The sequence below is a fragment of the Anastrepha obliqua genome, chromosome 6 (assembly GCF_027943255.1).
Source record: "Anastrepha obliqua isolate idAnaObli1 chromosome 6, idAnaObli1_1.0, whole genome shotgun sequence".
Taxonomy (NCBI): domain Eukaryota; kingdom Metazoa; phylum Arthropoda; class Insecta; order Diptera; family Tephritidae; genus Anastrepha; species Anastrepha obliqua.
Window position 1 is genome coordinate 53701490 of NC_072897.1, and position 15005 is coordinate 53716494.

The window sequence follows — 15005 nt, forward strand, 5'->3', positions numbered from 1 at the left end:
ACACGACAAGTCTTTCACGATTGCGCTAAACTACATTTATTTACTAATGAACTTTTCTAAATCACTCATTTATTCGATTCGCAGTTTTATATGCACATATTCTGCGTTAGTTGAAAGTTTGTATGCGCAATTATGTGCATATGTATGTGTGTATGCGTGTTTGGCTTTCTGGACGGATATTAAAATGATATAATATTTTCTCATCAATATAATTTGGATTTGATGAAATAGATTAAAGACATATGTACATATTTTCTGTTTTGATTGATTTATATAAAAATCAGGTCATATCCAGTATGAACTATTTTATACCGAAAGGAAATTTCCATTTATGAAATACAAAAAAAACAGTATTTTGAAGAAATTTTAATTAAAATAAACTCAAAAATTTTACCAAACTTTCCTGGTTTGAATTGTAAAAAAAATGTGCAAGGAAAAAAATATGACTTCAGGACTTGAACCTAAATTAAATACGTGCCAAAAAACAAAACACAAATGAACTGCCGCGCGGCCTTCTTAATCGCAAATTTATTCGCTTCGCTATGGGCATGAAATAAGTAGATTTCCTTAGTAGTGTGGCGAAAAATCTTATGAAATTCCTTAGTAGTGTGGTAAACGCAGAAAAAATCTGAATTCCTGTCCTAGCGTGGTAAGTAAATATAGAAACCCTCCACTCGCGTCACTCGCGTGGTAAATATCTGCAATCCCCCACTAGAGAGGAAAGTTGAATTTGAAAATTCTTTGGTATGAATCAACAAATTAGAACTCGAAAAAAGCTCATTTAACATTTGCTCCTTCTCATTGCATTAACATTCTCTGGGTTGACTTCATTTTTGACAATTCACAATATTCGTAGCTCGTTAGACTTCTCTATACATTAACATTCTCTGGCTGCTGCTATGACGAATAATGTTAAGCCAAAAGATACAATTGCGAACAATGCTCTGCCAAATAATGCACAGTGGAACGTTGTGCATAAAAATCGCAGTAATAAAAAACAAAGGCGTTGTGTATTTGGAACTATAGATAATACTGAACTTTTAGGATTACTTCGTCATAAATGGGTGCATATCTCTTTGTTTTTACCCTCCGTTCAGACAGATAGCATCATTGACTATGTTGCTAAACATGCTGCTATAAATAGGAATAATATTTTATGTTATACGCTGCTCAAGAAAGATACAAAATCAAAGTATATTAAATTTATAAACTTCAAGCTTGGAGTTACTGAATGTCAATACAATAAATGGTTGACATCAAATATTTGACCTTCAAATGTTTCTTTCCGACCATTTGATTATTTTGAAAAAAGGTCGTTAGCTTCAACCGACGAAGTAAAAAACTCTTCTACTTGTGGAGCCCGCAAGATAATCATTTCTTATCAAAATACTTCGGGACTAAATACCAAATCTGAATATGTCTATATTTTGAGTTCACAATTGGATTATGACTATTTTTTCCTAACCGAAACTTGGCTAAATGTACATTTTTTTGATGTGGAGTTCTTCGATATAACTCTCTTTGACGTTTTTCGAAAAGACAGATAGATAAAACTGGTGTTAGTAGGGGTGATGGTGTACTTATTGCTAAACGCAGTAATCTTCGTGCCTCTTTTTATTGATATGGGGTTCTGATTCCGTTCTTGATCAACTTTGCGTAAAATTTCAATTCGCGTTTGCTGTGCTGTATATTTGCGTGTCCTACATTCCGCCTGGCAGCTCTGATGTCATATATAAGGCACGTATTGACAACATCCTAGCACTATATGAGAAAGTACATACATAGGTGACAGTCAACTTTGTGTCTTAGGCGATTTTAATTTAGGCAATATTTCTTGGAGCTTTATGGATAATAATAATTTTCTCACTCCATCTCATGTTAATAGTTGGTGCGAATGTTGTTGGTGTATCGGTTATTCTAATTAAAGGTTGCCAAGCTTTGATTAAGCCTTTAAAGCATATTTCCAACATGCCACTTTCCGCCGGAGCTTTCATTGAAGACTGGATATTAACTTTCATTACGCCTATTCTTAAAAGTGACAATAAAAATAATATTGGCAATTATATCTCAATTATATCTACAGTTTCGAAATTATTTGAGTATATAGTCAAAGAGAAAATATACTTTGCGGTTAAACATTTGTAATGTCCCAATCAACATGGGTTTATTCCGGGCAGATCTACATTAAAAAATTTAGCTGATTTTACCGATGACTGTTTGGAAACATTTCAAAGAGGTTTCCAAATGGATGCGATCTATATAGATTTCTCTAAGGCTTTTGATAGGGCATCTCACCCAATATTAATTGTGAAGATTGAGCGTTTCGGCTTTTACTCTCAGTTTCTTAAGTGGTTAATTTCCTATCTCAATAATAGGCACTGTGTCAAATTCATCCACTCTCCAGTGTGAGTTGAAAAACTTATATAGTTGGTGTGTGCGTAATCGTTTGTTCCTAAACATTAATTAATGCCACTATATTTCGTATGCGAATGTTTTTAATGTTGTTCCAACAGCTTACTACATCTCGAACTCGCCACTAAAGTCAATTAGTGAGTTAAAGGACCTGGGTGTTTATTTTGACTCCAAGCTCAACTTCACCACTTACATAAACTTGATTCTTTCTAAATCGTTCACAATGTAAGCCTTTATTTGTCGAAATAGTTCTTCGTTTTCTGATCCTTATACTCTCAAAATATTGTACTCGTCCTTAGTTCGGTCCAGGTTAGAATACGCGGTACTCGTTTGGAGACCGTTTCATGCAGCCTATATTAATAGAATGTTCCCATTCCGCCTTATCGGTCTAGTTGCTTAGTAATAAATCGAATGCCCTTAGAGTTTGGCGTGTTCTGTTGTCGATGTATTTTGTCTTCGAAATTTGTGCGGCCTCAATAAATTATTCGTATCTGTTCGACAAAATTAATTTTAATGTTCCCTCACGCATTTTTGTTCTAATGAATTGTGTTTTGTGGGTATTGCTAAAACTGTTTATGGAATGAATGCTCCTTTAAGAAGGACGCTAGCTCAAGTTAATGCTTATTCTTCTTCCGTAGTCTTTGATTACCCTTACTCTAAGTTTACTTTTAAGAAGTTACTTATAAGACTCTTTTCATAATGTCTTAATTTGTTTCTACCTAAGTAATAGTCTGTAAGTCTGTAATAAAATAGTCGCGGCGGCCGTGAACAGTTTCAACTATTGTACAGCACAACAAAAACAAATTCATTCATAAGTTTGAGCTCATATTTCTAGGAGAAAAATACTTTCATTCATAAAACGAGCCGCCTATATGCCAACTTTCTTAAGGATGATAAAATTCACAGCTTAGATTGAAGATATTAAATCGAAATAGTCAATAGTGGAAAATTTCTTAAAGAAATATTTGCCAATATTTTGTGAATCGTGAATTTTTGTCATGTCGAATAGTCGCGGCTACGTATATATGTATGTTTGCACCCATAGACATACATATGTATGTAAATATGTATTCGAAATGCTCTACAGCCGCAGCTGCTGTTCGTCAAGTGCACGCATAAGCGTACATAGATAAAAATGCAGAAGACAGCAACAAATGGCTTATAAAAAGTTCTGTCCCGGACATTTCGACACTTCAGACAATATGCATTTTTCATATCTAAAATTTATTACAAACTTTTCCTGTTGAACATTAAAATTCACTTATCGAATAATAATGTACTACTTCATAGTAAAGACCCAAAAGTTGCTTAAGTAAATTATGAAGGAATTTGGTTGACTCTTCATAATTCACAATTTTTGGCACAATGCTGTGCCTATGTGCGCTGGATTCCTTGAGAATTTTTGCTGTGGCAAGTGCACGCAGGCGCATATGTGCCATCTTCCTGAGTGCCTGGTAATGAAGCAATTCTCTATGAAGGATAAGATGACAGATGCAACCACATATGTACATACATTTGTACATATCATTTTGGATGTTTTGCTCTTGTAAGCCACATTGAACTTAGCATATTTGTTTTTTATGATAAAGTGCCTGTAGCTAGCCTACAGTGTTAACATTCTTTCTTCCTACTTACAAATCAATTTTACTCAACTGCTGTTTAAATTAACCAGTTAAGTATATTTCTGCTAACTTTAGGTGAAAAATATGTCCACCCGCGCAAACAAAAACCCCTCAAAATTCCATGCGTGCCCGTCATTGAGACTTCTCTTTACATTAACGTTCTCTGTTATTTGTGCTTGAAAAAAGGGAGAGAGAAAAGTTTTTTTGACTCTTCCTGTACTAGCGTTTTTGACTACTTCTTTATATTTTTCTAATAAAATTTCCAACGTTTTTAATTTTATATTTCTGTCTTTATATTCATAGCTCTTATTTTTCCACAATGATGGCTAGCTTTTGAATAAATCTTTAAGCTCCTCAATAAATTATTCATTTACTTAATTAGAAATATAATAATTCATAACCCTTGATAACTGTAACCTAAAAGTTCTTTGGCCTATACACTGTAGCCAATCATATACAATAGTAAGCCAATTTAAAAACGTATATTTCTTTTGTTTGGTCCAGGAATAGCTTTTCTTTAGTAAGAAAATGGGTTTTAACTACTAAACTTTTATTCATTTTTTGTTAAGTTTTTGCTTACTTTCGGAATGAATATAAAAAAACGAAACAATTTTCGCATTATTCTTTATAGTATGTATATATATACATATATACAGATTTCGTTCTATCTGAAGCGTACTCCATTCTTGGTTTTTTAAGAAGGACTGGCTTAAAGGTCTGCATTCTTATACTCTTAAGTTGCTATTTATATAATGGAATATGCCGTTTTTATTTGGCGACCTTGCCACCAGTTCTCTATAGACTGAATTGAACGAGTTCAAAAAGCCTTTCTTAAGCTTGCCCTCTCTTCCCTGAATTTCTCTGACTCTGTCCCACCGCCTACCTCTAATGAATTTTGAAGACTTAGAAAGTAGAAGATCGATTTTGTCGCTATCTTTTTTGTTTAATATTATAAGGATGAAATTGATTGTTCCACTATTTTAGAAATCATTAACTTCTCGGTCCCTACCAGGTCTTTACGTGATAAATATCCATTATATTTGAATATGTTCAGAACCAATTATACCTGCAATGCTCCTATTAGGTCTACCTTATCTAAATTATATTTTCCTGCTCAATTAAATTGTTACAAGACTCAATTTAACTATTTCATAACGATATTTTCGTAGTATGTAGTCAGCATGAAAAATTGTAATTTAGCTTATTTTTTTTGTTAGTAGTAAGTAGTAAATAATTAAGTAAATACTTGAAAATATACCCAGCAAATAACTTTTAGTCAAATGTGTCTTAATATTTTTTATTCCAGGTATTGGCGGTCTCTTTCGAACCTTGTGGCTTCACTTTTGAACTCCATACAGTCAATCGCATCCCTTTTGCTGTTACTGTTTCTTTTCATTGTAATATTTGCTCTCTTGGGTATGCAAGTATTTGGAGGAAAGTTTAACTTCAACCCTGAGGAAGAAAAACCACGTTGGAATTTCGACTGCTTTTGGCAAAGTTTATTAACAGTATTTCAGGTAACATTGGCAGTATAGCTTTTACCATAGCAAACAACACATATGTAGTTCGAATAAATGCTAAGTGAAAAGTGTACGAAATTACGTTCTTAATGTAAAATATTTACATATCGCGTGTTTGTCTGAGTAATAGTGCACCAAAGTCTATTGTTCGCTGAATAAAAATAAAACACAGTTTCTTCTAATCAGAGAATTAGGCAAAACAAAAAAAAAAAAAAAAAAAAAAAGAACCTGATGTTACACATTTAAGGCAGTAGTTACAGCCAATAGGACTAGTATTAACTACTTCTAAAACATATAGTAGGATACAGAAGTTCTATTAGGCCGTCGGCCGTTGGGACCACTAAAAAGACAAAATTATTATATTCTTTCAAAAATAAAGATTAGGTCAAGGGTGACCGCTCCAGTAAAAAAATCAGTACTAACGCCTAAATACTAAATGATATTGTACCTGCTATCCAGTGCATTAAAGTGCAATTGTATTGGGCGGAATTGTTGGTGATAGAATCGTCTCGAGAAATGTGATTTTCTAACTCAGGCACCATTATACACATATGTATGTATAACGAAAAAATTAACACATTTATTGCTAGAAATTTCTGTGTTTCCTGTTGTTGGAAAATGCCGATTCCTTGATACATACATATGTCAGCAAATGTTAACTAAAACGCGAATATATAAAGAGGTTTATTATAATCTTTACACTGGTCATATATGCCATATTACTCCTTTTAGATTCTTACTGGCGAAGACTGGAATGTTGTAATGTATGATGGAATACGTGCTTATGGAGGAATAAAGACAGTCGGGGCATTGGCTTGCATATATTTTATAATTTTGTTCATTTGCGGCAATTATATACTTTTAAATGTTTTTTTGGCCATCGCCGTTGATAATCTTGCTGATGCAGATTCCTTAACAACCATAGAAAAAGAAGAAGAAATTGATGATGGTAAAAATAACAAGTCACACAGTCCGACTCCAACTATTGAAGGTGAGGACGAGGAGAATATGAATGTGGAGATTGATGTAAATGGACATTGTATAGATATGGAAAAATTGTAAGTAAAATTGTTTCTTAGCTTAAATATATTTGACTCTAAAATTAAATTCTGCAATATTATTGCAAACTATTGTTTATATAAAAATTGGGAACACATTTTTCCATTTCGATATCTTTTGCTTACCGAAAATGCCGGCCCAGAGATGATGAGAATTTTTCTGAAGAGGAAGATAACGAAATTAGCCATGAAGAGTATGATGGTAAGTATTCGTAACACTTTTAAGGTATAAATTAACTCAGGTACCTATGTATAAGTTGTAAGCTAATTAGTTATCTAAATAAGTTTACCTACATATACACATAAATATTTAGATTAGGATTATGGGGTTTTTTTCGTGTGTATAAATATACAATGGCTTTTTTATTGGATGGATATCCTGACAACAACGTCATCATTACAACTTATACTATGCATATTAGCACATGTATGTATGTAAAATATGTTAATATTTAATTACAGTTTTTATTCACAATACACAGACATGCTTTCCCTACTAACCCTTTTCTATTAAAAAGCTTTATACCCTACCCATTCTTATACAAATCCTCATTAACAATATTTAGAATCCCGTTCCGAAGTAACACCGCGAGCAACTGCACGACCCCGGCGCCTTTCTGAAATCAGCATTAAGAAGACTAAAAAGCCAATGCCACGTGGAAGTTCGTTCTTTATATTTAGTAACACCAACAGGTAACTTGAAAAATATTAAATCTCCCTCCTTTGCATGCGTTTTTATTCATATAAACAAATGTGCTAATGAAAATAATAGCCTACATAAAAATGTGTTACATAAGGCATTAACTTATGTGATTTTGTGATTCAATGAAATATTTTGCTTGTTTGATATCTTAAAATATGGAAGACCAAATACTTATCTATCGCTGCCATATTTTAAATTAAATATAGCTAATAGATATACCCATTTACATATCTATATTTTTCAATATCTGAAGAAAATCTAACAAGAAGATAAATATATATAATAATATAAGTAGTATAGTATATATTAATATTATTATTATTATGATGAGATTTAGCTTAGCACTGCGATCTGAAAGATCTATTGTGCCTCCTTCATGGATTCAAAGTATTCCTCCGAGCTCAAATATCTCAATAACCACAAGTTTTGGTTATCTTTGTTAGTGTAATGTTAGTAATGATTAGTCAAATGTTTAACCTAAGAATTGTACTTCCCTTAGTATTTTTATGTCAATTCCATCTAAGTAAATTTGCTTAAGTTGTTTGAGTTTATATTTTCTTGTGAATGTTACAATGGTCGATTTTGCTGCATTTATGTTCAGTCCCACCTTAACACACCACCTTTTAGTTAGCTTTTACCCTAATTGAGTTCTATAGGGTGGGCCATGTAAAATTTGTTTTTTGAATCGGCTATAAAAACAAAACTAATCAATATTTTTTCAAACTTTTTTTTTATTTTGAAGATTGAACATTGTCATTTATGAATGAAAAATAATATCGTTCAAATGACTGCCACGACTGGCTTTACAGTAGGCCATTCGATCAACCCAATTTTAAGCACATTTTCGATAGTTTGGGCTCCGATTTTATGAATGGCAACTTCGATTTCGTGTTTTAAAGCATCAATCGTCTCTGGATGGTTCGCATAGCATTTGTCCTTAACGGCTCCCCACAAAAAATAGTCCAACGGGCTTAAATCACAGCTCCGAGGTGGCCAATTGATATTGGAATTTCGGCTGATTATTCGGTTTTCAAACACGGTAGCCAAAAGTTCGAGTGTAACTTTGGCAGTGTGACGAATTGCACCGTCCTGTTGAAACCAAATGTCGTCCATGTCATCCTCTTCAATTTTTGGAAACAAAAACTCGTTGAACATGAAAATCAGAAAAGAAGAAGAAGACTCACCACTTTGGAAATAGGTTTTCAATATTTCCCAATTTTGTTCAAGCGTATAGCGTCCCATTTGTCAAACCTTTAAGTAAATTATGAATACATTTGACATGTCATTTGTGCTACCATTCTCAAAAAAATAGGTGGTCCAAAAAGCAAACGCTATATGGCCCACCCTGTACTACACGAGAATTTGTTTACATATTATGGCCATGTTGTCAGTATAGCCTTCAAATGATAAACCGTTGCGGTCTAATTTTATAAAGAGTTAATTTATTACTCACCTCCACATTAGCGGTGATAGTATATCACCTTGCGGCCACGCTCTCGATGTATTTGCCGTTATGCTACCCGAGCTAGTTGGTATATCTACCAATTAAAACCTCTCCGAACTAGAGCCCTATTTATGGCTTCATGTGAGGATAGCCCCTCACCATTAGCAATAATTTATTCATTCCTGCTAGGTTAGGTTAGGTTGGTATGGTTGCCCAAGGAATGGGCACACTTGGACGAAGAAAGATTCGTCCTTTGTGATACCATTATGAAGGGGGTGAGGTGAGAGAGAAAGACCGATGGGGTGCAGGGAGAGGGCGGGGAGAAATGCTGCTGGGATAGTTAGGAGCGTGCGGATTACGAACGATGACTATGTTTGCGTCAACCGCTTTATGCTGCTGATGAAATTCGTCAGATTTTTAATGCCAGCGCCAGCTATATCAGCAGGCGTGGCAAAAAAGTAGGAGCCAATATGGCTAGATCTTAGCCCCGCCAAAGAAGGGCAGCTGAGGAGAAGGTGCTGAGATGACTCCACCTCATCCTCCATACATCCAGCTCAAAAAGGACTCTAGGTGATTCCAAGTCTCACAGCATGCATTCCTCGCGCATTGTGTCCTGTGAGAGAACCCACGAGATTAGAGAGCTGATATTTTGTCAGCCTCAGAAGCTCGCCCGAGCGCCTCCGGTCCACACGTGGCCAGAAGGATTTCGCGACCTTACACTTTTGTGTACTTGCCCAGCGCTCGCTGAGTGGTGCGATGCCCATCTTTCCAGGAGCAGACCGCAGGTAGTCAGGGGATCCCAATTCTCTCCCTTCGCGGGGAAATCACCTCACATGTCCCTTGTCTGGCCAGCTCATCCGCCTCACAGGTTTCCGCAATGTCGCTGTGACCAGGAACCCAGATGAGGCTGATGTCAAAGAGTTCGGACGCAGTCGAAAGCGAGGTCAAGCATTCCTTGACCAATTCCGAATGCAACGTCATAGACCCGAGGGCCCTTATTGCCGCTTGGCTGTCGGAGTAAATATTTACTTTCTTGACTGTTAGTACGCATTTCAGCAGTCAATCAGCTGCCTCCTTGATTGCGGCTCCCCCTGCCTGGAACACACTGCAGTGGTCCGGTAACCTGAATTTGAGTCTGATGGGGAGCTCCTCGCAAAAGACTCCTCCGCCAACCTTTCCTTCCAACTTCGATCCGTCCGTGAACAAGTTCATCAGGCCCTGCCCCCAAGTGTAGCCCTCCGTCCACTCTTCAGTTGACGGAATATAGGTGGAGAAGGTTCTGGTTGGACTAAACGAGGGTATACACTGATCTGTTGACAGAGGGATGAACTCGAAGTTTCTAAGGATGCTTGAATGCCCATAAGTGAGGTTGAGCTTATAGCTCCAGCCCCTCAGTCTGAAGGCGATTGTTGCCTTCCTCACTCTTTCCTCAATATTGGACTTCCATGTAAGCTTGCTGTCAAGGATAATACCTGGATACTTTACCTTGTCAGAAAGCATCAGAGGAGCGCCCCTAGTGAGGGAACTTGAGCTCTGGGTATTTTATGTCTCCTTGTAAATAGGACGAATCCGTCTTAAGAGAATTCACCGACAGGCCGCAATCCGTTGCCCGTCTAACAACTACGTTCAGATATCCCTGCATCAAGTTGTACAGAGTATCCACAAACTTTCCTCTAACGATTAATGCGACGTCATCCGCGTAGGCAACCACCCTGCAGCCCCCTTTCACCAGCTCCTCCAGCAAGTCCCAGAGGAGAGGCGAGAAAACACCACGTTGCTGAGTGCCTCTACTCACCTGTCGGTGGATGGAGATGCCGCCCCATTCTGCCGCGACAGTTCTGTCGCTAAACATTTTATAGATAAATCTGATCAGGTCGGTTTCGACCGCCAGTTTACTCAGAGACCTGATGATTGCCTCCGGGAGAACGTTGTTAAAAACCCCCTCAATGTCGAGGAAGGCGCCCACCGCAAGCTCCTTCTGAGAAAGAGACTCCTCAATCTCTTTCACAATTGTGTGCCGGTCAATCAGTCTCTCAAAGGTTGTCAGCAACAAAGATGAGAGACTGATTCGCCTGAAGTCCTTAGGGGAGACATGCGAGCTCTTGCCTGCCTTGGGTATAAAAACAACCCTCAGGGCCGTCCATGATCTCGGTATGTATCCCCTGGCTACGCAGCTCGCATAGATAGGACTCAACCAACGGCATGATATCTCCACTGATTTTGCAGCTGTGCAGGAATGCTGCCGTCAGGACCAGGCGACTTGAAGGATCTAAAGGAGTCAATAGCCTAAGCCAGGCGGCGCTTATCCAGCAACCAGCCCCGGTCCCGAATGCAAGTTGAATTGCTTTCCAGGCCGGTGCTGCTAGCTGCTGGGCTCGTCGGAAAATGCGCGTCGAGAAGTAACTCTAGTGACTCCTCGCTGCTCATCGCCCAACGTCCCAATTCGTCTTTTAAGTACCTCAAGGGAGCAGAACTATTCGTGAGTACTCGTCTAAACCTGAAGGACTCATGGCAGCCCTCTACGCTCTCGCAGAAGCTTCTCCAAGAATCCCTCTTAGCTTTCCTAATTTCGGACTTATATATTCCTAGCCCTGCCTTATACAGCTCCCAACCCGGGAGATCTTATTCTTTTAGCCCTATTGAAAAGGCGTCGGCATGAGGCCCTCAGCTCAGAGAGCTCCGCTGTCCACCAAGGCGGTTTTTCCTTCCTGGGAAAAGCTTTTGTTGGACGAGAGGTTTCCAGGGCATTGTTGCAAGCTGAGGTGAAAGTCTCCACCAGTTCGTCGATCGCTTCTTCCGATAGATCTAGATTTTCTCCCGGTGCTTTAGGGAGTAGGTTCAGTAAATTTCTGTAGTATGCATCTCAGTCCGTCCTCCTCAGGTTCCTGTAGGTGGATCTTATTGGACGAGTTTCAGCGAGAGAGAACGGAATATATATACCTATGGTTCGAAAAGGAGTGAGCATTTAGCACTTTCGAATCGGAGATTAGGTTTATCAGCAAAGAAGAAGCCGGTGCTTTAGGGAGTAGGTTCAGTAAATTTCTGTAGTATGTATCCCAGTCCGTCCTCCTCAGGTTCCTGTAGGTGGATCTTATTGGACGAGTTTCAGCGAGAGAGAATGGAATATATATACCTACGGTCCGAAAAGGAGTGAGCATTTAGCACTTTCGAATCGGAGATTAGGTTTATCAGCAAAGAAGAAGCCGGTGCTTTAGGGAGTAGGTTCAGTAAATTTCTGTAGTATGCATCCCAGTCCGTCCTCCTCAGGTTCCTGTAGGTGGATCTTATTGGACGAGTTTCAGCGAGAGAGAACGGAATATATATACCTATGGTCCGAAAAGGAGTGAGCATTTAGCACTTTCGAATCGGAGATTAGGTTTATCAGCAAAGAAGAAGCCGGAGTGAGGTCAAGCACCTCCTCTCTGGCTGCGGTAACGAAAGTGCGGGCCGTACCCCTGTTACAAATAAACAAGTCCTCGTTTAGAATATAATCAAAAAGTGGCTCACCTCGTGCATTAATGTTTGAACTTCCCCAGCAGGTGGGATGGGAGTTCGCGTCAGTGCCTATAATAACGCCGATTTTCCTGCGTTTCTCTTCAGCCAGGGGTTTCCTTAGCAGCACCGGAGGTGGTTCCACCTCGTCATAATGTGCCATGTAGACGGACATCAGCCATAGCTTCCGAAAAGCGCCCGCCAGGCACACCGTTACAATGACCTCATTGCTGAAATTAGGCAAAATAAATGCGTTAAGTTCCATTCTGATGAGTACACAGGATCTAAATTTTTCGTCCTGAGCCCAGAAATGCCGTTGGTGCTCAGCCACGGCTCCTGGATAAGGACTATGTCAGCTCTATCTTGCTCAAGGTGGATTAGAAGGTTGGAGGAAGCCGCCTTAGAGTGTTGAAGATTTATCTGAAGAATAATCATCCTCCAGGATCCTCTCCATCACCCCAAGGACGGCGCCCTTGCTTTCCGAGGCCAGAAGCCTCTCCTGCTCCGCCCGTCTTCCTTACCCTTCCTGGCGCACCCGTGGTGGGTGTGATTGTGGGAGGGTACGAAACGTGTCGAAAAAAATTTCCACCAACTCATTTTTTACCGGCTGAAATTTTTTTCATGTATTGTTGACATTTAGTAGAATAAATAAAATAGTCAGCTGCGCGGTAGAGGGGGAAAATACGTCAGCTGAACAGGCGAACTTGTAAAATAAATTAAAAAGTAAAACTACTTTATGCCGATTGAAATTTTTTTGTATAATTTTGGACACATATGAAAATATAATACTGATGGTCAGCTGCGTTTATAGTGGTGGGAAGACCGTCAGCCGAAGCAAGATTGTATCATTGCGTTCAGCTGACGTATTTTCCCGCCTCTACGGCGCAGCTAACTAACTTTTATTTTACTAAATGTCAACAATACACAAAAAAAATTTCAGCCGGTGTTAAATCAGTTGTTAAAAACTTTTTTTCGACACGCTCCTCATAAAAAATATCTGCCGTTCGGATTCGGCTTCAAACTATAGGTCCTTGCATTTGTGGAACAACATCAAGACGCACGCCACAAATAGGAGGAGAAGCTCGGCCGAACACTCAAAAAGGGTGTACTCGCAATTATATACATGTGTATACATATACATATACACTTGCCAGTAAAAGTATCCGTAATCAAAGAAATGAAAAAAAAAACTAAAACATTTTAAACTTTTATGAAAAATGTTTAGTGAGTAATTTTTCTAAAATTTCTGTACATTTTTTCCTAAGTACATCTTTAAACATTGCTGATATGTGTTATACAGCAATCAGAGCTTAACATTATGTGTCGAACGCTTGGGATCATTATCATGCTGAAATCAGAAATCATCACCAAGCACCGACGCTTTGCATTATGCTAGTCTTTAAAATATTTAAATAAGAAAATTGATCTATTGTTGACTCTATAAGGCAGAGTCACACCTCCCCCGCCATGCTTCACAGTTGGTACAAGATTTTCTTTTTCGAGCGCAGTACAGTAGGTTCTGTTTTTATGCGGTAGATACGTTCCGCAAGAAACAGCATAAAAAAAAAACAGCATAAAAAAAGCTACTAGTTCTATAGTAAAACTATAGATACGTTTCAAATGCTAAAACCGCATAAATCTGAAATAATGTAATAAAATCGCATAAAAAAGGGCACTAGTCCCATATTATAACTATAGATACGTTCCATAGGCCGCATGAATCTGTGATGAGTTTTTGTTAGCTGGTTTAGAATCTTGTTTATATGTACAATTCCCGATAGGTCGACATGCATTTTGTAATTTAAAAAAAAACCGCACTATTTCAAAACCGCATAAAAAAAAGCCGCATAAAAACAGAACCTACTGTACTGCTCTTACGCCACACTAGTTTTCTTCCGTTAATGCCAAGTTTCAGGATAATTTTTCTCTCGCCAACATTAATTTCCTTAGTTTTTGAGGGCCGTCGCTATTTCTTGTGCACAAAAACTTTAAAATAACTCCAAAGTGATGTAGTCACAGCAAAATCAATTGCAAACTAAAATAAAACCGTTATTTGGTATGAATATGCTACTGCATACTGCGGGGAATCCCTGTATTCATGTGTACGGAAACTTTTTCTGCTTCATTGAAGTGAAGTGTTTTGTTTTTGTTTTGTAAAATTTAATTTTTAAAGATGTACTTAGGAAAAAATGTATAGAAATTGTAGAAAAATGACTGACTAAATATTTCTCATAAAAGTTTAAAATGTTTTTTGTTTTGTTTACAATGAATATTAATATGTTGATTTCATTTCTTTGTGTATGGATACTTTTACTGGCAAGTGTATATCAATTTTTTAGTTGTAGTTAAAATAAAGGTTTCATTACGCACCCACTCGCCACAGCAAAAACATCACTATTTGTCAAACCCACGACAATTCTATATTGCGAAGTTAGCAATATATACACAGCAATATATAGCAATATATAGAATGGATGTACGTACTTATGTAAATATATGTATGTGATCAACATAAATGCATATATTTTAATAAATAATTTAACAACATAAGTAAAATTAACGTTTGTACGTTTTATAAAGATTTAAAAAAAAATAGTCGCGAAAAAACTAAAATTAAAATAAAAAATAAAACGTGAATGTACGGAAATGACGATCCCAGGACATGAATCTGGTGCCAAGGATCTACGGATCTTATAAAAGCAATCATTGAGTAACAACAGTATGTTTGTAACACATCTAAAACTCAAATTCAAC

At 37.6% G+C, this 15005-nt stretch overlaps 1 protein-coding gene across 1 annotated transcript in view; it reads left to right on the plus strand.

The window, feature by feature from the left end:
* Positions 1 to 15005, plus strand: part of LOC129250536 (voltage-dependent calcium channel type D subunit alpha-1-like) — a 342952-nt gene that overhangs the window by 233602 nt on the left and 94345 nt on the right. The window contains exons 12-15 of the mRNA XM_054890155.1: positions 5341 to 5551; positions 6287 to 6612; positions 6756 to 6814; positions 7179 to 7305. Coding sequence (XP_054746130.1) covers positions 5341 to 5551; positions 6287 to 6612; positions 6756 to 6814; positions 7179 to 7305 — 723 coding nt within the window. The remainder of the gene's footprint in view (positions 1 to 5340; positions 5552 to 6286; positions 6613 to 6755; positions 6815 to 7178; positions 7306 to 15005) is intronic.